Consider the following 26,553-nt stretch of genomic DNA (forward strand, 5'->3'; position numbering starts at 1 on the left):
TTTCCTGGCAACAACCTGCATCTGTCATATCCAGCCATTAGATTTAGGGATAATAGCTGTCATGGAAATTTAGTTTTGCAAGATGCTGGTAAAACATGTGATCATAAATAATGATGCTGGCAGACACTTCCAAGATTAATGTTCTGCGGGTTAGTAAATTTTCAAATTTACTGTGATTGTCAGTGATACATATGTTTAAAAAAAGATTGTAATATTCTTACATTCCTAATTTCCTTGGTTATTTTCAGGTGATGCACTTTCATTGGTATATTTGGGGGAACGTGAGGTTCAAATCAATCCATAATTGCTTTGTTAAGGCTGCAGAAGAAGAATAAGAAAAAGGAGGAGGAGTCTCAAACTTAATGTGCCTCTCAGAATGTATCCATCTGGAAACGGATCTGGTGTTTGAAGAATTTGCCTCGTAATGATGATCTTTCCACTTGTGCTACACAAATTGACACTGAGATTGTTTCATAAATCACTAAATTTTCATGTCACTTCTTAGAGTTGCTACTACTATATTATTTGAAGCCTTGACTTTGGTATCACGGAAGCTATAGATAATTTACCATAACTTATTGCACTAGTATCTGAGGTCATATAATCATCATGCACAGTTTCCAGCCAATGGCCAAGTCTGTGTTGAATACATATAGGCCTTTTCAACTCTTCCTGTCATTCAGCCAGCTCTCTGTTGACATATTGTTCCAGTCTCTTCCTCTCTCTCAAACTCAGTCCTTCAATTCTTTCAGTCATCTGTATCTTGGTCTTCCTCAAGCCTCATGCTACCCACTTCAGTCTTGTCTGTTCTTCTGGTGACGGTACCTTAATTTAATATTCCCATACCATCTTAGTGGACATTTCTTTGTCCTGCCTTGTAAGGGTTCCTCTTTCAGTACCTGCGTCACCTAATTACTCAGTCTCCAATTCTGCTTCTCAAGAATTTCATTTCATTTGCCTGCACTCTGCAAATTTACCTTCCTTTTATTACCTAGTCTCTGATGGATGCATAGGTTAGTAATGAAACATAATATCTATGGTACCGTATGTAATACATTTACTTTCCTGCAGCATTTCCTTGCGCAGGTTAGGTTTCTAATTCATTCAAAAAATGTCTCTCTCTTCTCGTTTACAGATCTCGTCGTTTCTGCCACCTTCTTCTATTATACTTCCTAAGTATTTGAACCTTTCCGCTCTCTTCAGTCCTTTCCCTTGTAGCAGTATAGTGTATCTTTTTTTTCCCCCTTGTCAACAGAAACTCAGCCTGTCTGGTGGCCACGATTTTTAAGGCAAGTCTCTGTGCTCTGACACCATGGTTAGCCGGTTCGAGTCCTGTTGGAGGAAAAAAAAGTCATCATCAGAATGTTGGCTGATAGGTTAGGAGAGGTGGGGAGGTGATGGTATATACAATTTCTAATCACTAGATTGCGTACCAAAAGCTTAAATTCAGTTCCAAACCTCTCCACAGTGCTCATGTGGAGTGAGTGCATATGACGCTGTTGATGGTGATTCATCCTTTGGATGCGTACATTAAGCTTTCAACGGACCCCGTGGTGTTATTTGATAGGAGTAGGCTATGTGCCAACACTGGTTTCACCATCTCCCTACATCATCTCACACCCAGATGTGCAAGTCGCCCATGGGAGTCAAATAGAAAGACCTTCACTTGGAAAGCCAAACATATCCGCGGTCCCTCCCAGCACCGGAAGTAAATAAATAAATAAATAATAAATTAGAAACTCTCTTTTCTTCAAATATAATTTCATACTATGCTATTCCACTGCTTCTTCCCTTGCATTCAGCTGCTCCTGTACTTTTTCCTTTTTATCACCTCATACCTCTGTGGATCCGTGGTAGAGTGTCGGCCTCCGGATCCCAAGATAGCGGGTTCAAACCCGGCAGAGGTAGTCGGATTTTTGAAGGGCGGAAAAAAGTCCATTCGACACTCCATGTCGTACGATGTCGGCATGTAAAAGATCTCTGGTGATACATTTGGTATTTACCCGACAAAATTAATTAAATCTCAGCCATAGACGCCCAAGAGAGATCCGGTTTACTCTAGGTCCGCTAGATGGCAGACAGAGTAAACCGGAACGTCGAAATTGACGAGCAGACAGCCAGATGGCGTCAATTCGAAATGTCTGCAAACGGTAGCTGAGGCCATACGATTATTATTATTATTATTATTATTATACCATCATTTCACCTGCAAACACCATTGCCTTCATCTTCTCTTTCTTAATTATTCCTGCTACTGTTGTCACTTTCAATTCCATGACTGTAATTAAAAGTAATGGTGAAAGGGTGTGCCCTCCTCTTCCTTTTGTGTTTGATTTTTTTCATGTTGTAATTTTTTAAATGTCTGTTTCAGTCTTCAGATGTTCACAGTGATGTATATTTTAGACACTGTCCCTCTATTTTGTAACTCTCAGCCTTCATATCATGTAAGTATATACAGGATCTTTATTTATGCTTGGCAAGGACTTTCTCGCTCGACTTTGGCCGTCGATAACAGGCCGCTGGTGCGCACGGTTTCCGGCACTTCTGCAGTTGCTGAGAGCTGAGCTCCGAGATAGTAGGGTGTTCAATGAAGCTACTGCATACTGTATGACGTATTGTATAGTGTTTTATTGTGATAGTGTATAGTGCTGTAATGTATATGAAATATTCGTTACGTGAACATGTATATCTGCACAATACTTACATTAAGTGCAGAAAATCGTGCGCTAGGACAAGACAAAGTTTTCAAGCGAAATTTCCAGGGAGACCCATTCCTATCAATTGGACAATAAAACAACTGGCCAAGAGATTCAAACTTACAGGTTCAGTAAACAATAAAAATAGATGTAAAGGTAGTTATCTCCTTACTGAAGCGTGTTTGGTACAAGGATCATAAGTAAAAATCCGTGGCCCCCTCGTAGCCCAGATTTAACGGCATTTGATTTTTATTTGTGGGGAATGTTAAAAAATGTAGTTTATGGGAAGAACCCTCACACACTAGATGAACTTAGACAACAAAGAGCTGCAATTGCATCCATCAGTGCTGAAGAACTTGGTAGAGTAACCGAAAACTTCATTAGGAGATGCTGATTATGTTTGGGAGCGCATGGGGAACATTTTCAGCATAAACTGTAAAAATGGTGAGTAAAATGCATGATAAATGCATGATAATGATTTTGAGCATAAACTGTAAGCTTGGTGAATAAAATGCATGATAATGATTTTGAGCACCGTATTCTGCCGTACATACGCACGCACGGTAGCCGGCAACGGAACAGTCACTGACGCCCAAGGTCGAGCGAGAAAGTCCTTGCCAAGCATAAATAAAGACCCTGTATATATCATCAAAACTTGATAAATCTTGCTTTGTATAAAAGATGTCCCTGTTAGGTTATTATTTTGTTTAGATCTTGACTTAGAAATGCATTTTTAATGCAATTACAGGTTAAGTGTGCCATATGAGCTTCTGTGAAGGACAGAGAATGACATATATTTGACAGCAGTTCTTTATATTTAGACAGTGAATTGGGCTCCCTTGGGGTTCCCTGAGACGACGGGATTGCAATCCTCAGTATGGATTGGCAGTGATGGGGCACACACTCCTTGTCATATGGATTCATACGGGTGCAACTTGGTTGCTCAGATATATGGGACGTAAGTGTATTTCATTGATAAGTTGAATTATTTTTCTGCACTGTTTGTTTTAAGTGTGGATGTCTCTGGGTTAAATGTTAAGTTGAGTGTATCATGATGGATATGGAAGAGGGTGAAACCAACCATGAGAATTTTGGGTAACCAAAGTTCGGTGTATAGTTGTGGGCTATAGTATCTTTCAGAGGTTATTCCAATTATAGTTTTATCTGGGATTTTATTCACTCTTTCAGGTAGATCCTTCTTAAATCTCTAGGATTAATCAGATATCTGAGTAATATAAACTATTGCTGCTGTTCTTGAGCTTTATGAGAATAGGGATCAAGTCTGGGATAGCAGTTGCCTTTTTGCTCTATAGTGGAAACATCTTTTCAACATACTGTATAATCCCGAATACCACCCACACTTTTTTCCCCAAAATATTGGTTCTAAATCTTGGTGCGGGTCGTATTCAAGCTGTTCATTCTCGTAAATATTTACTACGTTTATATGGAGTATTGAAATAGCTTTGAATACGGTTACCGTACTCAATATACCACATGTAAATGGGCATTCAGGTCTTATTATGTTTTAGTTGCATTGTAGAAAACAAGATTGATTTTTTCCTCAATATGGTTACAGTGGCATGTAAACGCAAAATGTAAGGTAATGAAATACGGTAAATCAAAGAATATGGGTTAATGTGTAGTAAATATGAAAGCCGCTGTTGCGGATGCTCAATCGTCATTTGTTTCAGAAGTGTTGCGGGCATGCTTTGTGCGCGAATAGCTGATCTCGTGGGATATCGTGCTTTGCGAGAGTCAAGACTGTTGGTTACAAAAGTCTACCTTGCTCACATTCGAGTTCCGTATCTGTCCCTGAAAGTGCTCTCTCGATAGTAAGCGATGGATTCAAAATGGTGTCTGTGGTCATTTACTGTGCGTGAGAAACTTAAAGTTGTAAGCGAGGCTAAAATATACGGAAATCGTGCCCTTGGCAGAAAGTACGATATTGATGAATCGTGTATTCATGATTGGTGGAAGAAGGAAAAAACTAAAAAGTAACAGCGATCGCAGAGCGTTCCGCAGGTGGAGTGCAGTTTTCCCGGAAATTGGAGAACGACTCCACAAATTTGTGATAGAAAAACGGGAGTTAGGATATGGTGTTTGTAGTGAAATGTGTCAATTGAAAGCACTAGAGATCTCAAAAGAACTCAAAACACAGTGCTTTACTGCAAGCCGCAGATGGATCCGAAACTTTTATCGGAGAAAGGGATTGTCCATTCGGAGACGTACGTCTATTTCACTTCGTCTCCCTGGGGCATATGAAGAAAAATTAACGGCCTTTCAGCATCACATTAATCATTTGAGGAAGCAAAATTCTTATTTGCTGTCGCAAATTGGGAATGCTGACCAGACACCTGTCTATTTTGAAAAGCCGTTGGAAAATACAGTGGACATGAAGGGTTCTAAAAGGGTAACCATCAGAACAGGTGGTAACGAAAAGCAGCGATGCACGGTAATGTTGTGCATATTAGCAGATGGAACCAAACTCCCTCCATATGTGGTTCAAAAAAGGAAAACACTTGCGAAAGGAAGCTTGCCATCCGGTGTTATTGTTAAAACACATGAGTCCGGCTGAATGGACAGTGCATTAATTGAGGACTGGGTGAAGTTCATTTGGCAACGTCGTCCGGGAGCTTTGTTACAAAAACGAAACATGCTTGTGTTGGACATACAACTGGTGCCATAAAAGATATGAGGAGGAAAGGAAAAAAACCGATCTTGCGATAATTCCCGGAGGACTCACTTCTATTCTACAGCCGTTGGATGTGTGCGTAAACCGGCCTTTCAAAACTGCAATGAAACAGTTGTACACTGAATGGATGTCTGATGCTGATCACACGTTAACACCAACCGGACGAGTGAAGAGGCCTGAAGTGGGACTAATATGCAGCTGGATCAAGACCGCATGGGCATGCATTCCCGACGATCTAGTGTCCAAAAGTTTTAAGAAATGTGGAATTTCAAATTCAGTGGACGGTAACAAGGACGACTATTTGTGGAAAGATGCCAGCGACAAAATTTCCCATGGTGAAACTTCAGATGACAACGGTGAATTGTGAATGATCTGAGTATTGGATCGATTTTATTTACGATTTTTGTGATGATTTTATTAACTGTAAGCTGTTTGAATTTATATTTGTGGTATATTTGAAGAAAATTAAATAGGTATATAAGTTATTTATTTGGTTTTTTAATTTTTTTTCCATATTTTGCCGTCTCAAATTTAGGGCGCATGTCTTATTCGGTGGCGGGTGGTATTCGGAATTATATGGTACTCTTTTTACACATTTCATTCCTCCCTTTCCCTCCTACTACAATTCAAGCTGTTTGTTGATTACTTTTAAACTTTTTATTCTTTTCAAACATTCCTTTAACATTTATCTTGTTTCTTCAATCCACATTGTTTCTTCAAAATATTCATATTGTGTTCTACTACTTCCATTGTTGTTCTGTTTCTTATGCATTGATTAGAAAAAGTTTAGCATATATGTGTACTAGTGGGCAAGTTTTTTTTTTTATTTTTACAAAATTCAAAATTAAGCCCTCTACCAATTGATAAAACTTAGAATTTTTCTATATACTCTCCTTATTTCATGTCCTGTTTTTGTACCCTAATTCACCTCTCATCCCGAATATGTAAAATTATTTGCTTTCAGGTTTTACCTTGGTGTCTTGATTTGTTTTGATTGGATATTGTAATTTTGACAGTTATTTTCTTATATTAAAACATATCCTTTTATTTATCTTGGTACAGAGATTGACTGCAAACTAACAGATTGAAAAGTATGGAAGATCATATACTTTTTCGTACAAAGAATTAATTGGGCATGTGGTCAAATTAAAAAAGGAACATTTAGAATTACTTGTTAGGTAGAAGTACACATATAATGAATTCTATCAATATTGTTTAGAATGAAACTGAAACAAAAGACAAAAAATTTCAAGAAATTAAATAAGGTTGATGGGGCTATCTCTCCTAATATAAGGTTATAGTGGACATCGTCTGATATACCATATTTCTCCGAATCTAAGACGACCCTGAATGCATGATGACCCCCACTTTTGCCTTCAAAAAAATTAAATCAGGCTTAAAATGTGCCTTGTGAAATAATAATTTTATTTATAACAAATTTCTTATTTAATTTGAGAAAAAATACACACACACAAGTATCATGTAAATCCTATCCACTTCCCTAAACATTTTCATTAGAGGTATCTGTTACTGCTTTTGAAAGTTCAGGGAATTCTTGTTCGTGAGCCCACATTTGTATCGGATCTTGTGTTATGATCACTCAGAGCTTGCGCTTTTTACGCACATACCTCACAATTTCATGTTCGACTTCTTTAAAGCGCCCTTGTTGCGAGCCACTCAATGCCTTTCTTTGTACAGTACCGATATGCTGTTGTAGACTATCTTTGTCTTCATGCCAGCGCCGAACATTGGCTTTAGTTATGCTGTATTTTCTTGCGGCTGCACAATTATTCTTTATTTCCACGTGTTTAATAACTGTTATCTTAAAATTGGCATTATAATATCAACGAGAACCGGTTGAAAATTGCCTGAAATACTGTTCCACGTGTGTCTACAATACAATGTTCCATAGCGAAAATATTTCTGCTGTCTATAAAACTGTTACTTTTATTAAGTGTCAGGTACAGTAGATGCGTTATAACTCTGCCATTGAGTAACTGTGGCCTTTCTAAGAATTCTAAAGGTCGCATCCTTGCTATTTCAATTTCAAATGACATTTCCTGCGCAGCTGGGGCTCGGAAGTACATTATGATTGACCTTGCAATCAGCTCAAGAGAGTAATGTTTTGATGCCTTTCTGTGGATTTGATAAACGTTTTTATAGAGGTTAGTAGAATGTCATTCACTCTTCACTATTTCTTGAGAACCAGTGACATTACACACAGGCGCTGTACAACTGGCTGCTGATGCCATGGGTAGCAATATATAATAGACGCGGACGAGTTTTGTGTGCACACGGGGTGAAGGGAAGTAGCCTGGTTGCCGTGGTAGCTGCCAGTGGTGTTCATTACTGTTAGGTCGCGAATGCAGGATGAGCCATGATTTTTCACATAAAATTCTGAAGAGAAAAAAAAATGTTGTCTTGGTTTCGGAGAAATACAGTATGTCTTTCTTTTCTAGATAGCCCTACTTATTTTGTTTTATTTGATATTTATGTTAGAGTTTTGCACTTAACTGCGATAGGGTGGATGTAAGGTACTTACTGTCTTTCCTATTGATGACCTTTGTATTATTCTTCAGGATTATTATTAACCCATCTAAATGTGTTCTTTTTAGTGTATCCTTCAGTGTCTAGTTTTTCTCTTCTTTCGCCTGTCCTTGTTGGAATGCTTTTGCAACATGCTGTAAATATTGTTCTTTAATGCCTCTCTTCTACTAAAGCTAGCGAATTTATACATCCTATATAAACAAGAAGGCATTTACTGTCTTAATCATTGCTACAGATCTCAACATATCCCTGTCTAAATTACTTTAAGTATTTTATGAGTGTAATAATAGTTCTTAGCCATGACAATCCTTTGGGTTTATGCCGTGTGATACAAGATGAACTTTAAAATAATATAACACTCTAACTAGAGCCTTGCGCAGATATACAAAATAATATCCACTCCGCATCCGCACTTCCTTCATCCGCATTTGCAAATGGTTATCTGCATCCGCGAATTGTTATCTGCGGATATTGTAAATATTTAACTACAGTGTATTACACCCAAGGTATTGAAACTGACAGATCGGTTAACATAATACAATAGGCCTAAAACCTGGCACCAGAACCCCTAGGTATTTTCTCTTGCAACAACTACCGAGGTATTGACCTTTGTTCCTTCCTTCCAGGTAGGCTCAGGTCAGATTTACGGCTTCAGGTCTCAAGGCTCTTTATATATCACCAATCCCCCATATCACTGTCAAGGGTCGCATATATCTCCAATCCCCCATACCACTGTCAAGGGTCGCCTAATCACCAGGAAAAATAAGAGTATACCTGAGTGAAAATCAATAAACCTCATTACATACATACATACATACATACTGTACGTACATACATACATACATACATACATACATACATACATACATACATACATACATACATACATACATTATCATTATAGACTGTTATGTCGTCGCCAAAGACCTATCTGTGTCGATGCGACGTAAAACAAAGAGCAAAAAATAAGACTGTTATGCCTTTCAGCATTCAGTCTGCAAACCTCTATGAATCTACTAAACTTCGCCACAAGACTCTATTTGCAACTAGTGCTGTGGCCTCATTTAGTTCTATACCTCTTTTATCTTTAAATCGTTAGAAACTGAGTCTAACCATCGTCGTCTTGGTCTAACTCTACTTCTCTTACTGAATCCATTATTCTCCTAGGTAACCTATCCTCCTCCATTCGCCTCACATGACCCCTCCACCAAAGCCGGTTTATGCGTACAGCTTCATCCATCGAGTTCATTCCTAAATTAGCCTTTATCTCCTCATTCTGAGTACCCTCCTGCCATTGTTCCCACCTGTTTGTACCAGCAATCATTCTTGCTACTTTCATGTCTGTTACTTCTAACTTATGAATAAGATATCCTGAGTCCACCCAGCTTTCGCTCCCATAAGGCAAAGTTGTTCTGAAAACAGACCGATGTAAAGATAGTTTCGTCTGGGAGCTGACTTCCTTCTTAATGAATACTGTTGATCGCAACTGCGAGCGCACTGCATTAGCTTTACTACGCCTTGATTCAATCTCGCTTACTATATTACCATCCTGGGAGAACACACAACCTAAATACTTGAAATGATCGACCTGTTCTAGCTTTGTATCACCAATCTGACATTCAATTCTGTTGAATTTCTTACCTACTGACATCAATTTAGTCTTCGAAAGGCTAATTTTCATACCATACTCATTGCACCTATTTTCAAGTTCCAAGATATTAGACTGCAGGCTTTCGCCACAAACTGCCATTAAGACCAAGTAGTCAGCCTAGGCTAGACTGCTTACTACTTTTCCACCTAACTGAATCCCTCCCTGCCATTTTATACCTTTCAGCAGATGATCCATATAAACTACGAACAGCAAAGGTGAAAGATTATAGCCTTGTCTAACCCCTGTAAGTACCCTGAACCAAGAACTCATTCTACCATCAATTCTCACTGCAGCCCAATTATTAACATAAATGCCTTTGATTGATTGATTGATTGATTGATTGATTGATTGATTGATTGATTGATTGATTGATTGATTGATTGAAATAATCTACCCTTAATTCCACAGTCCCCCAGTATGACAAACGTCTTTTCCCTCAGTACCCTGTCATATGCTTTCTCCAGATCTACAAAACAAAAACACAACCGTCTATTCCTCTCGTAACATTTTTCAATTACCTGGCCCATACTGAAAATCTGATCCTGACAGCCCCTTTGTGGTCTGAAGGTTTTCATCCAACGTCCTCTCAACTACTGATCACACCCTCCCTTCCAAGATGCCAGTGAATACTTTGCCTGGTATTCTAATCAATGAGATACCTCAATAGTTGTTGCAATCCCTCCTGTTCCCTTGCTTATAGATAGGTGCAATTACTGCTTTTGTCCAATCTGAAGGTGCCTTACCAACACTCCATGCTAATCTTACTACTCTATGAAGCCATTTCATCTCTGATTTCCCACTATACTTCACCATTTCAGGTCTAAATCCATGTATCCCTGCTGCTTTATGGCAATGGAGTTTATTTACCATCCTTTCCACTTCCTCAAGCATAATTTCACCAACATCATTTTCCTCCTCCCCATGAGCTTGGCTGTTCACAACACCACCAGAAAGATTTCGTTTTACATTGAGAAGATGTTCAAAATATTCCCTCCACCTGTCCAGTGATTCCCTGGGATGTATTATGAGTTCACCTGAATTACCCAAAACACTGTTCATTTCCTTTTTCCGTCCCTTCCTAAGATTCTTTTTTACTGTCCAGAAAGGTTTCCCTAGCCTTTCCAGGTTGTTACCAAAATCTTCCCAGGACTTCTTTTTGGATTCAACAACTATTTGTTTCACTCTGTTTCTTTCATCTATGTATGAATCCCTGTCTGCCTCGCCCCTTGTTTCGAGCCATTTCTGATAAGCCTTCTTTTTACGTTTACAAACTGCTCTCACTTCATCATTCCACCAAGATATTCGCCTTTTCCCATCTTTACACACAGTTGTTCCTAGGCATTCCCTTGCTGTTTCTACTACTGCATCCCTGTATGCCACCCATTCTCTTTCTATATCCTGAACCTGCTTACTGTCTACTGTTCAAACTTCTCACTAATCATATCCATGTACTTCTGTCTAATTTCCTCGTCCTGGAGATTTTCTACCCTTATTTGTTTGCAGACAGATTTCACTTTCTCTACCCTAGGCCTAGAGATACTTAGTTCACTACAGATCAGATAGTGGTCTGTATCATCGAAAATCCCCGAAAAACTCGTACATTCCTAACAGATTTCCTGAATTCGAAGTTGTTTAAGATATAGTCTATTATGGATCTGGTACCCCTATCCTCCCATGTGTAGCGGTGAATAGCCTTATGCTTGAGAAAGTATTCATAACTGCTAAACCGATACTAGCACAGAAGTCCAACAAACACTTCCCATTCCCATTAGCTTCCATCTTCCCCACATTTACCAATCACCCTTTGGTATCCTTCAGAAGTTCTATTTCCAACTCTCGCATTGAAATCGCTCATTAGCACTATTCTATCCTTGCTGTTGAACCTGACCACGATGTCACTCAGTGCTTCATAAAACTTGTCAACTTCATCCTCATCTACATCCTCATTAGATATTATCAGCAAAATTATCTGCACTGTCATACACTTTGTATCCGCCAAGACACTAACTTTGCAGATATCTGCATCCGTTCAGGGCTCTAACTATAATGTACATGTAAGAAAATGACAATTATAAGTAGAATGGCATGTTTCGTTGTACAAGAACATCCTCAGATTCTGTCAGATCTCTTTTAACCATGCATATATATATATAACGTGCAGTATTGTTTATGTTGCGTAGCCTGAAAAACTATAAGCTGTATTAGCTGAGTCGACCCTGAAAGAGAATGGTTTCCTTCTTAATACTGGAGCACAAACCTTCTTCAGTGATCTTATTTCATAAATGTTGGTTATTTTTATGACATGGTAAAAGTAAGGAAAATTTGGCAACACTTTTTATTATATATTAATCTCTAAGAAACAATGCAGGGCACTGTCTAAAGGCACAGGAACAATAGTTTTGATAGCAATGAGAACATTTATTTCGAACACTTAGTGCGTACTTGCACTCTGTGCTCTTTGCAAAATGCCTTATAACAAACAGGAGAAAACATTGTCATTATCTTCTTTGATGTAAGTATGTGGCAAATAGTTTTCCTTGGGGCAGATTATGTTCCAGCATTTTCCTCATGATGGGGTTCAATTCCAAGGACCAGCTGTATAGTGATTCACAGATCATTTGATAGTGTTGGAATATGTAACCTGCTTTGCATCCTTGACGAGAGTACTCATCACTCAGTCGGATTAGGAAGTGTTTCCTCTATAGAATATTCCTCTTTTCACAGCTGGTGTTGTGAACGTGGATCACCGACATAAGAAAAGTAATTTTAATCCCATATCATAAACATTACTGACCTTGTTAGAGGTTACAAATGTTTGTAAAAATGATGACCTTCAGAAAGGCCGCAGCTGTTTTCTAAGCAGTGCGTAGAGTTTCCTCGTGGAAGTCATAAGGACATCATTTATGCATTAAAGCTAGGAAGATACTGAAGAGATGGAAGAGCTTGTGTCCTTCCCGCACTTTTTGCGCAACAAAGAAGAATTGGCAGTCTTAAAAATTATTAACGTTTGTGTTGTAGGTTTAACAAAAATCATCAGATGTAACCCATGACTCTTCTGATAATGCCAAAAGATTTACTTTTGAGTAAGTTGATCAAAATCTTTGTGAAACATTAAAGTTTTCCTGCACTTTGTCTCGTTTTGCATGGCATAAACTCTAAAGATCATGAAGTTTATTATTCTAGCACACTAAGATATTAATAAAAACTTGTTCTTGTACATAGAAAGCAATGGATTTTGTTTCCTCCTGACAAGTCTGAACAGATGTTGCCTACCCGAATACCATATGAAGAGTCAAGTGTCTATAGCAAGCACAACTTCTTCTGTCCAAGGATCAAGACTGGTATGTCTCAGGAAAGAAGATTAGAATATTGAAGTGTTCTTGGAAGGCTGATTTTTCTTATTTACTTGTTGAATTAATTCAGTAGTCATGGATTTGTATGTAGGAGGAATTATTACTCAAGTTTTACACACACACACACACACACACACACACACACACACACACACACACACACACACACACACACACACACACACACACACACACACACACACACACACACACACACACACACACACACACACACACACACACACACACACACACACACACACACACACACACACACACACACACACACACACACACACACACACACACACACACACACACACACACACACACACACACACACACACACACACACACACACACACACACACACACACACACACACACACACACACACACACACACACACACACACACACACACACACACACACACACACACACACACACACACACACATTGAAATCAGGTAACTAGATTCATGTGGCTAAAGTTTTGAAAGTATGTCAGAACTTTCCTAATGTATTAATGGAATTAGGCAGAGGAGATACTTTAACTCACTTGCTGTATTAACAGTTTGATGTTGGAGAAAGTCTTAAGATATACATACCTGCTTTAAAAAGTTACAGTTTTAGGAAAAGGAGTACTTACATTTATTTATAAACTTGTGAGATTATTTTCTCTGATGTAAACTCCTTCAGGCTTTCTTTATTGATTATTAATTTATTAAGCTAATGATCTTTTAAATATTCATATAATTTGCCTACTTTATACGAACAACACAACAATTTCCTCCCCATTATAACTTTTACTGCTTCTTGTAATATTGCCTTTGGCAAATGTTTCTTAAGGTCTCCAGTGGATTTGTCTATTCCATTGTATTCTTGCACTCGGAGATTCCTAAATATGCATAGAGTCATCCTCAAGTTAGGATCAGATCAAGGCTTGTGAACATCGTGTTGTTTTCACTTTCCCCTTGGCATCCATTCCTCTCACCACAGATGCTTAGTACCTGAATTCTTAGAAATGAGCACTACTTCACCATTTTATTCCATACTAGGCCTATTTGCTTCTTTTGTTCACAGTAATGAAAGTAGGCCCTACATTGAAATATTTTTTTTACAAATTCCTATTACAAAATATCATATCATATTCATAGTTAGGAAGTAATGCTTTTTCTTGATTTTTCTACTTTTTTTGAGCTCAGCATTGTTGCATTTATTTTCTTTGTTTGACTTATTACTTCATAATATTAACTAGGGTTTGGATTTTCAGGTGCCAAAAGGAAAATATTAAATTTAACGTTTTGAAAATGCTTGAAATGCATGACTAAATAAAAATATATACGGTAATTATATTTCAGTTTATGTGAATCTGAACAATATGCAGTACTTACGAATGCAATTTATGCTGCGCCTTGCTGATTGCTGAAGAATTACAGTATAGAGTGAGATTCAGCCTCAGATTGTCCATCACAAATGACCAATGATTATTGCAAAACACTGACTGGGAAAATGAGTGCTCCATGTCTCAGGATGTCTGTTTGGCAAATTTCTAGTAGGGCATGTCACTCACACTCACATCAATATTCTCTTCTTGATGACCATCTAACACACTTGATACTTTACACATGGTTTGAAACCTACTATTTCTTTCAAACTCACGTCTGAATTATTTTGTAATATTTGTGCTTTTGATCCACAAAGACTGTTAAGTTTTCTTTCAATGTCATGAACATGCTGAACTGTTTCTGACAGAAGGATCCCTTCTTTTTCAGATTTGTCAATTGTGCTACTAAGGAAACAAAAGTTAGTAGATGTATATGCCAAATCATATTTTAACACTGAGTCACATAAGGATTCCTGAAAGATTCCAATGGAAGTTGCATCATCTTTGTTTACTTCATTAACTGCTGAGGCTAAACCATAAAAATTTTCTGTACAATACTGGACTGGTGCAAGCCAAGTTCCCCACCACGTTATTACTTGGGTGGGTGGCAGTGCTACACTGGGATTTTTAGTTTTGAATATGTGAATTCTTATCGGCAACTTAAACATTTTTTCCCCATTAGAAATCAATTTATCCACATTAGAATATATTGCTTTAATTTCTTCACATAGTCTGTGTGAACCATGCGCAGTGGATGTAACGTGGATCATTTTAGGATAACTAAGAACAGGACCTGCCGCTGATTTCTTCATACATGCTGCAGCATCTGTCAATAACAGTAAAACATTCTCGAACTTCACACCACCTGGCCACAAAATTTGCACTGCTTCAATCTGGCAACAGTCACATGGTTTGCAGTTGTCATGTCTTGGCTTGTTAGCAGAAAACATTTCTTTGAAATCACTTAATATTTTTTTAATATCCCAACAATGACATTCCCAACTTCCCTCTCAGTAGAGTGTGAAGTTTCATCTCAGGTAACCCCGATTTTTTCATTTTCACAAATTGAATGAATTTGTTGTATGTTTGTGGGTAACATTTTGGAAGATACTTTTTCCTCAACGTTGACTCTTCAGGAACATCAAGATTTGAATATTTGGAGAGAAAATTCCATAACATGGGATTATTTACCTTAGAAAGGTGTATGTTGACTGACACAAATGCCATACATAAATCCTGACAATAAACTAAAAATGTAGAAGATGCTGCTGAAGACCCTGGAACTGCACCATTAATTTGAGGTGGTTCTTCATTATGCGTGTAACTGCAGCAATATGCTTCTTGCTCTCTAGGTTTTGTGTAACTTGCGATTGCTGTTCAGCCTTTATTGTATTCCTGCATGATTGGCAAAACAGGATGTGCCCATCTGAACTAAAATTATCCTTAAATACTGCAAGATATTGCTGCAAACGATAACTTGTTGTTGCTTTTACTTTAGGTATTGTAGTATTGCCTTGCACTTTACAGTGCTAGAAATGAACTACATGTGAGTGATACTGATCCAGTCTCATGAATTGGGTAGGAAGGTCACACACGTGGTGCAATATCGCAACGGGTAAGAGAGTCCCCGGCTTCTACATTGAGTGCAACCAATAAATAAGAAACTCACAACTGCAAGCTGATATGCAGAAACAGAATAACGTACACTGCATTTAGGGCAGCAGATGTTTATATCAAGATTAGATAGCTTACAGGTTTTTCCCTGTTTAGGTAATACAAATCAGAGATGAAATAAACTGAAAGATCAAACATATTGATATAAAAATGTAAATATTTGCTAATAACTGAAAAACAGGACATTTTTTAATGCTATACTGTAGTATGGAACAATCCAAACATGAGATATATTGCACTGAAAAACAAGAATTTATGTAATTATACAAAAAATGTTCAAAATAAGTATTTACATAAAAAATATTTATTTATCTAAAAATCTGTACCCTAGTTATAACTAGTTCTTGGATTTAAATTGCAATAAAGACATATGTAAGCGTAAATTGAAAGTAATATCCTGTATGAAGTTTGCTGTGATAGTAGTTTCTCTTGAATGTGATCGAAAGCCAGTTTGAAATTTGTTTGAGATTTAATGATATTCCTTTGCAGAACTGGAAGGTGCTCGGGTTGTGATGCTGAAACCGGGTGATGTACTTTTTGTACCTCATCACTGGTGGCACTATGTGGAAAATATTGGTACAGCCATAAGTATCAACACATGGATTCCTTTGGTAGGTTAAGTTGCTCTGCTTTTACATTAACCATGTTGTATTGAACAGTTGTAGCCTTCTGTTCTGAGGACTTAAAATTTTGAGGCAAAGAACCAACTGATGTACAAAACAACAAACTGAAAATATTGCGGCATCATGTTATATTGCTGGAAACTTTTTGTTTGCGTATTTTTCTAAGAAAACTTGGAAGCTATGCATTATTTGGGTTCTCCTATGGACTGTGAATACTTACTATAGTAAGAGGGAAAATTCAAAAGTGAGTGAGAACACCTTTTACAGCAAAACGGAAATGTATTGAAAACTGGAATATAGCCAAAACTGATTAGGACGTTTTTGTGGGGACCGAAAAAAATCATAAAGAGGGAACGTGCTAAAAAATGAAAAACAATTATGCTGTTAAATTTAAGGTTAGGTTTGAACATAAAAATAATTGCAATGAAAACAAAGGTTCATGGTGTGGGTTACTGTAGTAACGTCCTAGTTTGTGAACCATGGTCCTGAGAGTCGGGATACCAGTTGCTATGGAATGGGAGTGGGCATCTCGGACATGTTCTGAGTCATGGCCCTCCTTGGGCTCACACGGCTAGGACTGTACAATCCACTGGTGGCCCCTAACCTGTTAGAGGAGAGATCTTCACTTGGACTATGTGCAAGTAGGGTAGCATTCTGCTTCATGAATTTACCGAGCTCAGAACATTTTAAGCAAGCCTCGGACCTATGGGAGTAATGAGGTCCCACTCCCATTTGATAAGTGAGGGATTCCTTGAAAACAACCTGGCGAACGGAATGGAATTTGATGGGGAGCTATCAATATTAATGGGGGTTGTGGAAGAAAGAAGAACTGGCTGAGTCAGCAAAGAGGATGCATCTGGATGTGCTAGGAGTAAGTGATATTTGAGTAAAGGGAGATAACTAGGAAGAGATACGAGATAATAAAGTGTACTTGACGGGTGTTAGAAAGGGAAGGGCAGAGTCTGTACAGATGAGGATGAAGTTGACAATTTTTATGAAGCATCGAGTGGCATCATAGTCAGGGTCAACAGCTAGGATAGGATAGTGCTAATGGGCAATTTCGATGCGAGAGTTGGAAATAGAACTGAAGGGTACGAAAGGGTGATTGGTACATGTGGGGAAGATATGGAAGCTAATGGGAATGGTAAGCGTTTGCTGGACTTCTGTGCTAGTACGGGTTTAGCAGTTACGAATATATTCTTCAAGCATAAGGCTATTCATTGCTACACATGGGAGGCTAGGGGTACCAGATCCATAATAGACTATATCTTATCCGACTTCGAAATCAGGAAGTCTGTTAGGAATGTACACATTTTCTGGGGATTTTTTGATGATACAGACCACTATCTGATCTGTAAGTGAGCTAAGTATCTCTAGGCCTAGGATAGAGAAAGTGAAATCTGTCTGCAAACGAATAAGAGTAGAAAATCTCCAGGACAAGGAAATTAGACAGAAGTACATGGATATGATTAGTGAGAAGTTTCGAACAGTGGACATTAAGTAAGTTTAGGATATAGAAAGAGAATGGTTGGCATACAGGGATGCTGTAGTAGAAACAGCAAGGGAATGCCTAGGAACAACAGTGTGTAAGGATGGGAAAAAGCGAACATCTTGGTGGAATGATGAAGTGAGAGCAGTTTGTAAACGTAAAAAGAAGGCTTATCAGAAATGGCTCCAAACAAGGGCTGATGCAGACAGGGAATTGTACATAAATGGGTAGATGAAAGAAACAAAGTGAAACAAATAGTTGTTGAATTCAAAAATAAGTTGTGGGAAAGATTTTGGTAATAACCTGGAAAGGCTAGGTCAAGCAGCAGGGAAACTTTTCTGGACAGTAATAAATCTTAGGAAGGGAGGGAAAAAGGAAATGAAGAGTGTATTGGGTAATTCAGGTGAACTCATAATAAATCCCAGTGAATCACTGGACAGGTGGAGGGAATATTTTGAACATCTTCTCAACGTAAAAGGAAATCTTCCTGGTGGTGTCGTGAACAACCAAGCTCATGGTGAGGAGGAAGTGGAAAGGATGGTAAATAAACTCCATTGTCATAAAGCAGCAGGAACAGATGAAATTAGACCTGAAATGGTGAAGTTTAGTGGGAAGGCAGGGATGAAATGGCTTCATAGAATAATAAGATTAGCATTGAGTGTTGGTAAGGTACCTTCAGATTGGACAAAAGCAGTGATTGCACCTATCTATAAGCAAGGGAACAGGAAGGATTGCAACAACTATTGAGGTATCTCATTGATTAGTATACCAGGCAAAGTATTCACTGGCATCTTGGAAGGGAGGGTGTGATCAGTGGTTGAGAGGACGTTGGATGAAAACCAGTGTGGTTTCAGACCACAAAGGGGCTGTCAGGATCAGATTGTCAGTATGCGCCAGGTAATTGAAAAATGTTACGAGAGGAATAGACGGTTGTGTTTTTGTTTTGTAGATCTGGAGAAAGCATATGACAGGGTACTGAGGGAAAAGACGTTTGTCATACTGGGGGACTGTGGAATTAAGGGTAGATTATTTCAATCAATCAAAGGCATTTATGTTGATAATTGGGCTGCAGTGAGAATTGATGGTAGAATGAGTTGTTTTTTCAGGGTTCTTACAGGGGTTATACAAGTCTGTAATCTTTCACCTTTGCTCTTTGTAGTTTCCATGAATCATCTGCTGAAAGGTATAAAGTGGCAGGGAGGGATTCAGTTAGGTGGAAATGTAGTAAGCAGTCTGGCCTATGCTGACGACTTGGTCTTAATGGCAGATTGTGGTGAAAGCCTGCAGTCTAATATCTTGGAAGTTGAAAATAGGTGCAATGAGTATGGTATGAAAATTAGCCTTTCGAAGACTAAATTGATGTTAGTAGGTAAGAAATTCAACAGAATTGAATGTCAGATTGGTGATACAAAGCTAGAACAGGTCGATAATTTCAAGTATTTAGGTTGTGTTGTTCTCCCAGGATGGTAATATAGTAAGTGAGATTGAATCATGGTGTAGTAAAGCTAATGCAGTGAACCTGCAGTTGCGATCAACAATGTTCTGTAAGAAGGAAGTCAACTTCCGGACGAAACTATCTTTACATCAATCTTTTTTCAGACCAACTTTGCTTTACGGGAGCGAAAGCTGGGTGAACTCAGGATATCTTATCCATAAGTTGGAAGTAACAGACATGAAAGTAGCGAGAATTATTGCTTTTACAGACAGGTGGGAACAATCGCAGGAGGGTTCTCGGAATGAGGAGATAAAGGCTAATTTAGGAATGAACTCGATGGATGAAGCTGTACGCATAAACTGTCTTCGGTGGTGGGGTCACGTGAAGCAAATTGAGGAGGGTAGGTTACCTCGGAGAATAATGGACTCTGTTATGGAGGGTAAGAGAAGTAGAGGGAGACCAAGACGATGACAGTTAGACTCAGTTTATAACGATTTGAAGATAAGAGGTATAGAACTAAATGAAGCCTCAGCACTAGTTGCAAGTAGAGGATTGTGGCGACGTTTAGTAAGTTCACAGAGGCTTGTAGACTGAACGCTGAAAGGCATAATGGTCTATAATGATTATGTATACAGTAGAAGTCCGCTATAGCGAGAATTCATAACGGCAAAAAATTTACTCGGTATAGCGGACTGTCGTTATATCCGATTTTTGTAAAATTTGGAAAAAACCACCACTCATTAGAATCGGTATGATACGGCAATCAAGTTTGTTCAAAACTTGCTTTTTCGCGGATGATATCAACACTACGGCTTACTTGTTTTTTTTTAAACCGATGCTACGTGAAAGTGTGTGTTTAGTTTCATCCAAGACGAAATCATATGAATCCCTTTCTTGTACAGTACGCATTTTAGAGTATTTTTGTCTTCACGCAAACGCCGAACACTGGCTTCAGTTATGCCCTTTTTTTTTTTTTGCGGCTGCATAATTTTTCTTTATTTCCGCGGGTTTAATAACCATTGAGTTATTGGCATCATATTATCGAAGAGAACCCGTTGAAAATTCCCCGGCAATATCTATTCCACGCAGCCCTACAATACGACGATCCATCAGGAAAATATTCTTGCTTACTATAAAACTGTTATGTGCTTTTACTCAGCAGCAGCTACAACCGGCCGCTACATGCACGTCTCGCTTGCCGCGTTCGGCCACCTTCAGTGGCTAGCGATGTATAGGAGTAATTGCGGGCGTTGAAGGTCGACGAACGAGTTTACTGCGCCGTGGTATGGCTATTTCGCCCTTGCGTTTTTCGAGCACATACCTTACAAATTTGTCTTCGACTTCTATAAAGCGTCCTTGTTGCGAGCCACTGAATGCATTTTTTGTATAGTACACATTTTTAGCTATCTTTGTCTTCACGCTAACGCCGAATATTAGCTCTCGTTGGGCCTATGCCGTATTTCTTGGGGTTACACAATTATTCTACATTTCCGAGTGTTTAACAAACATTAATGGCATCATAATATCGACGAGAACCCCTTGAAAATTTGCCGGCAATACCTATTCCACGTATATTTACAATACGACGATCCATCACAAAAATATCCCTGCTGTCTATAAAATTTAATTTTACTAAGCGTCTGGTACAATAAACGCATTTTAACTCTGCCACTGAGCCGTGACCTTTCTAAGATTTCGAAGGCTTGCAAGTTTTGATGCCATTATGCAGATTTGAGAAACATTTTTGTAGAGGCTAATAGAACAAAGGTGGTCGTTTGTCAGCGAGTCTTGCGCGCGCGGGGGTGAAAAGAAGCAGCGTGGTTCATGGGTTACAGCTGTAGTTGCCTGTGATGTCCACTATTGTTAGACCGCGAATGCAAGACGACCCTTGATTTTTCGCATGAGATTCTGAGAAAAAGACGTCGTCTTGGATTCGGAGAAATACGGTATCACTCCAGGGGCTTCTGTGGCAATCATTTCAGTTTTCTTCTTCAAACGGCGTTAGCTAACCTAACTGTATATGTACATTGAAAACATTTCAAACGTATGTAGAGAAATGATAACCTCCTCGCTAAAAATTTACATGGGAATAAATAGCCTTTCCGAAATTTAACTAGATGCGAGAAAATATAAACTATCCTCTGAAATCAGGATTTACTCTGCCATATCTTAAGGTGTATCACATTCTTACTTAATTTCAGTATACCGTATAACATTATAATTAAGAGATTGTTTACTTTAGCCTTTATTTTTAACGAGTTAACAACTGCTATCGGCCAGTTATTTACGCATTTATTACGAAAACGTGTTATCCTCTTTCATTTCGAATTTTCTATAGAGAAAAGCAGTCGAAGGGTATTACTAATCAACTCCATCATCGCCTTCGAATATCAACAAGAGAGCTCACAAATGCATATGGTGAGAAAACTGTACCGTACCGAAGATGAACAATCGCATTTTGTGGTAAACGTTCCAGTTTTCTTATTCAAACAGCGCCACCTATCCTAACTTAACCGCACTGTACGTACGATGAAAATATACTTCCAGCGCTAGTAGAGAAATTATAACATATGGGTTAATAGAGCAAACGCCTGAAAAGCAAACATCTAATTTTTGATCAGATTTTTGATATGCTCTATTGGTGGAAAAATATCTAATTCCCTCCATGGGAACTTAGAATTTCCATTTGGAATTGCTAGGCGGGCATTAATTCCATTGTGGAGTTTTATCTCCCATATGCAGTTATCAGTCTGTGCCTCTTAAATAGGCTTCTGATAAGTTCACCTGCATACACCCCAGCGTCAGTAGGTAGGGTCTGACACATCCCACTCTAATCAAGAAGTAAGTATAAATAACCACCTAATCGATACTTTATTAATGCCTCAGGCAAAATTGAATAAAATTAAAACTTACGGGACATCTTTCGACCACTTAGTGGTCCTCTTCAGCTGTATAAATAAAGAACTGAAAAGAAAAACATTATGACAATAAGCACAAATAAAAGTTCTTTGGAGACTCCTTTGATAAAAATGGAGGTCATCAGAATATGTCATCTTGCCTCTCGTTCTTGTTTGGAAAAGATGTTTATTCTGCGCTGTCTAGAGGGTCTGTCTTTGAGCGCGACCTGGTGAAGTAACGATGTGATACAGTTTGACAGTTCATGGAAAGCTCTGGAGAGAAGGGAAGTAGAGTTTTATCGTCATCTAAAATAACATGTGAGGGAGGAGGGAGATTGGGCTGTGCTTCTGCGATGTCGTGTTTGATTATATCTCTTGTTCGTCTAGTCTGTTTCATGTCTACCCATTCTAAGTATTTGCTAATATTCTCATATAAGATGTTTTTATGCTCGTTGTATTCGTTGAGATTCTCTTCACCGTTTTCCAATTTATCAAGAACGATGTGGATGTTTTTCAGGTTGTTCATAAGATTACCTTTATTAATCATACAGATAATTTGAAGGTCCTTTTTTATATTGGTGAATTTGTGGTTGGACTCTTTCATATGGGATCCCATGGCAGAGAATCTTTTGTATCTTTCAGCATTGACATGTTCTTGATATCTAATTGAGAAGTTCCTTCCAGATTGTCCCACGTAAGTTTTTTTACATTGAGCACAAGTCAGCTTATAAATACCCGATTCCTGGAATTCGTCATCTTTAAGTTTATTAGCTTTATTATGACTAAAGAATCTATGTTTCGTGTTGTTGTTTGTAGAGAAGGCTACCTTGGTATTGTGTTTCTTGAATAAGTTGGTGATTTCGTAAATCTTCGGGTTATTAAAGGTGAATTTTACATATCCTTTTTCTTTTTCTTTGAAATTCCGCTAACAGAAACAGACAGAAAAAAGGAACTTTCTTTCATTCGTCAACAGGCTCTACATAATGGTTTGTTTGAAATTCATCAATAAAATCATTACTAAATGCAAATACCAACAACAAATTAAACTTAAACAGCATTCAGAAAAAGAAAAAGGATATGTAAAATTCACCTTTAATAACCCGAAGATTTACGAAATCACCAACTTATTCAAGAAACACAATACCAAGGTAGCCTTCTCTACAAACAACAACACGAAACATAGATTCTTTAGTCATAATAAAGCTAATAAACTTAAAGATGACGAATTCCAGGAATCGGGTATTTATAAGCTGACTTGTGCTCAATGTAAAAAAACTTACGTGGGACAATCTGGAAGGAACTTCTCAATTAGATATCAAGAACACGTCAATGCTGAAAGATACAAAAGATTCTCTGCCATGGGATCCCATATGAAAGAGTCCAACCACAAATTCACCAATATAAAACAGGACCTTCAAATTATCTGTATGATTAATAAAGGTAATCTTATGAACAACCTGGAAAACATCCACATCGTTCTTGATAAATTGGAAAACGGTGAAGAGAATCTCAACGAAAACAACGAGCATAAAAACATCTTATATGAGAATATTAGCAAATACTTAGAATGGGTAGACATGAAACAGACTAGACGAACAAGAGATATAATCAAACACGACATCGCAGAAGCACAGCCCAATCTCCCTCCTCCCTCACATGTTATTTTAGATGACGATAAAACTCTACTTCCCTTCTCTCCAGAGCTTTCTATGAACTGTCAAACTGTATCACATCGTTACTTCACCAGGTCGCGCTCAAAGACAGACCCTCTAGACAGCGCAGAATAAACATCTTTTCCAAATAAGAACGAGAGGCAAGATGACCTATTCTGATGACCTCCATTTTTATCAAAGGAGTCTCCAAAGAACTTTTATTTGTGCTTATTGTCATAATGTTTTTCTTTTCAGTTCTTTATTTATACAGCTGAAGAGGACCACTAACTGGTCGAAACATGTCCCGTAAGTTTTAATTTTATTCAATTTTGCCTGAGGCATTAATAAAGTATCGATTAGGTGGTTATTTATACTTACTTCTTTACATCCCACTCTGACGAGTCTAGTGTCAGACATAAGACAAAACGCTGCTTAATAGAGCAAATGCCTGAAAAGCCAACATCTAATTTTTGATCAGATGAAACCAAGTATTGTGTCCAGGTCCAGGATGGAAGGTCAGGTTGGTTCGAAACGAAGAGTGGAGTCCAGCAAGGAAGTTGTCTTTCACCACTTCTCTTCATAATCGTAATGGATGAAGTTTTAAAAGCGGTTAAGAGAAAGGATCCAACAACTAATGCCCTGGTTTTTGCTGATGATGTAATGGTATGGGGTGAGACAGAAGCGGAAGTACAAACTAGACTTGATCTCTGGCATGAAGCTTTTACAACCTTTGGTCTCAAAATCAGCAAAATGATGACAGTTGGCTTGGTGATGAGTAGAAACTCTCCAACTGTTCATCTAAGAATTGGAGATGAGGAGATTGATATTGTAGACAACTCCCAGTATTTAGGTAGTGTTCTGTCATCAGACAATACCAGACATCAAGAAATTAGTAATAGAATACAGAAAGCTTCCAAATTCTATCACACTGTACTTCAAATACTTTGGGATGAAACATTTCCGTCAGTTTCCAAGATCAGCTTGTACAAAATATATCTAGTACCTATACTGATGTATGGCCTGGAAGCAGCAACACTTACTGGACCAACAAAGAGTCGTCTTCAGGCAACAGAAATGAAGTTTCTCCGTTCTTGTCTACAAGAAACAAAAATGGATAAAATAAGGAATGTGGATATCCGACAACAGCTTGGATTGGAAAGAAGCTTCCTGGAGAAAGTAAAACTCTTTCAAGATTAAAATTATTGTGTCCACCTTTTCAATACAAATATATTTTTTAGTGATTAAATTCTACATGAATTAAAAACACCAGTTAGGGACATGTTTCGCCCTACTTATAGGCATCTTCAGCCTAATACTAATCTTAAGGTCAAGAATTAAAACTATAAACATCGGAACTTAATAGTAAACTAACTTAATACTAAACACAACGGTCTTATGCTTTTTACATAGTTTACAATATGTACAATGTACAATTGTACAAACTTTGCCAGAATTTATGAACAATGAATTAATTTATTTTATAATGACTAGACATCCAAATTGTAGATTGGATTGATCACAGCGTGAATTGGGGTTTCTCAAATTGTATTGACTAGAGATTTATCTCGGCGTGAGTTGGGGTTTCTTCAACTGTTATGGTCGCCTGAGTCGTAAGAATTGTTACAAAACCGGAATCTTGGTTAAAGTCGTTCATGTTAGGGTTTGTATCAGTTTGAATATTCCTTTAGAAAGAAGCATGGTTATGTTTTAAGGTTGAAGCATGTATGTTGGAAACATATTGTTGATATTCATAGTGCTCATCGGATAAAAATTTGGAATATTACGTCATTCTTGTTGATTAACTTCCCATTGGTGCATTGTACAACCTTGGGAGGAATATGAGTTGTCTGTAACTGTACATCTGTACATCATGCCACACTGTATTATTACACATCCTACCGAGCTCGATAGCTGCAGTCGCTTAAGTGCGGCCAGTGTCCAGTATTCGGGAGATAGTAGGTTTGAACCCCACTGTCGGCAGCCCTGAAGATGGTTTTCCGTTGTTTCCCATTTTCACACCAGGCAAATGCTGGGGCTGTACCTTAATTAAAGCCATGGCCGCTTCCTTCCTATTCCTAGGTCTTTTCTATCCCATCATCGCCATACGACCTATCTGTGTCGATGCGACGTAAAAGCAGCTAACCCATTACACATCCAGGCGAATAATTTCTACCGCATTGGTGTCACAGTGGGAAAAATTTACTCAATTACTTTTTGATTTTCCCGTGCAGTAATAATAATAATAATAATAACTAGCTGAAACATGTCGAGACATGACAGTCAAAGGGGTGAATGTTTATTAACCTTTTCGCTGCTGATATTGTGAACGACTATCTGAACCCTCCATGCTGAATTATTTTTAACAAATATAATGCGTCAAAATACACAAAAAATATGAAAATTGTGCAAGATATTTCACATGAACTGGCAAATAATTCCAAAACAGCTTTCAGTTT

The 26,553-nt window shown here is 38.1% G+C and overlaps 1 protein-coding gene across 3 annotated transcripts in view; it reads left to right on the top strand.

Annotated features, from left to right (window-relative positions):
- HSPBAP1 (HSPB1 associated protein 1) overlaps positions 1-26,553 on the top strand; it is a 67,081-nt gene that overhangs the window by 15,553 nt on the left and 24,975 nt on the right. For 2 of the 3 annotated variants that reach the window (XM_067151835.2, XM_067151845.2), the window contains exons 3-5: positions 3,518-3,654; positions 12,809-12,927; positions 16,491-16,612. The exons of the other annotated variant lie outside the window; for it this stretch is intronic. In XM_067151835.2, coding sequence (XP_067007936.2) covers positions 3,518-3,654; positions 12,809-12,927; positions 16,491-16,612 — 378 coding nt within the window. The remainder of the gene's footprint in view (positions 1-3,517; positions 3,655-12,808; positions 12,928-16,490; positions 16,613-26,553) is intronic. 3 annotated transcript variants of the gene reach the window in all.

The sequence above is a fragment of the Anabrus simplex genome, chromosome 1 (genome assembly GCF_040414725.1).
Source record: "Anabrus simplex isolate iqAnaSimp1 chromosome 1, ASM4041472v1, whole genome shotgun sequence".
Taxonomy (NCBI): domain Eukaryota; kingdom Metazoa; phylum Arthropoda; class Insecta; order Orthoptera; family Tettigoniidae; genus Anabrus; species Anabrus simplex.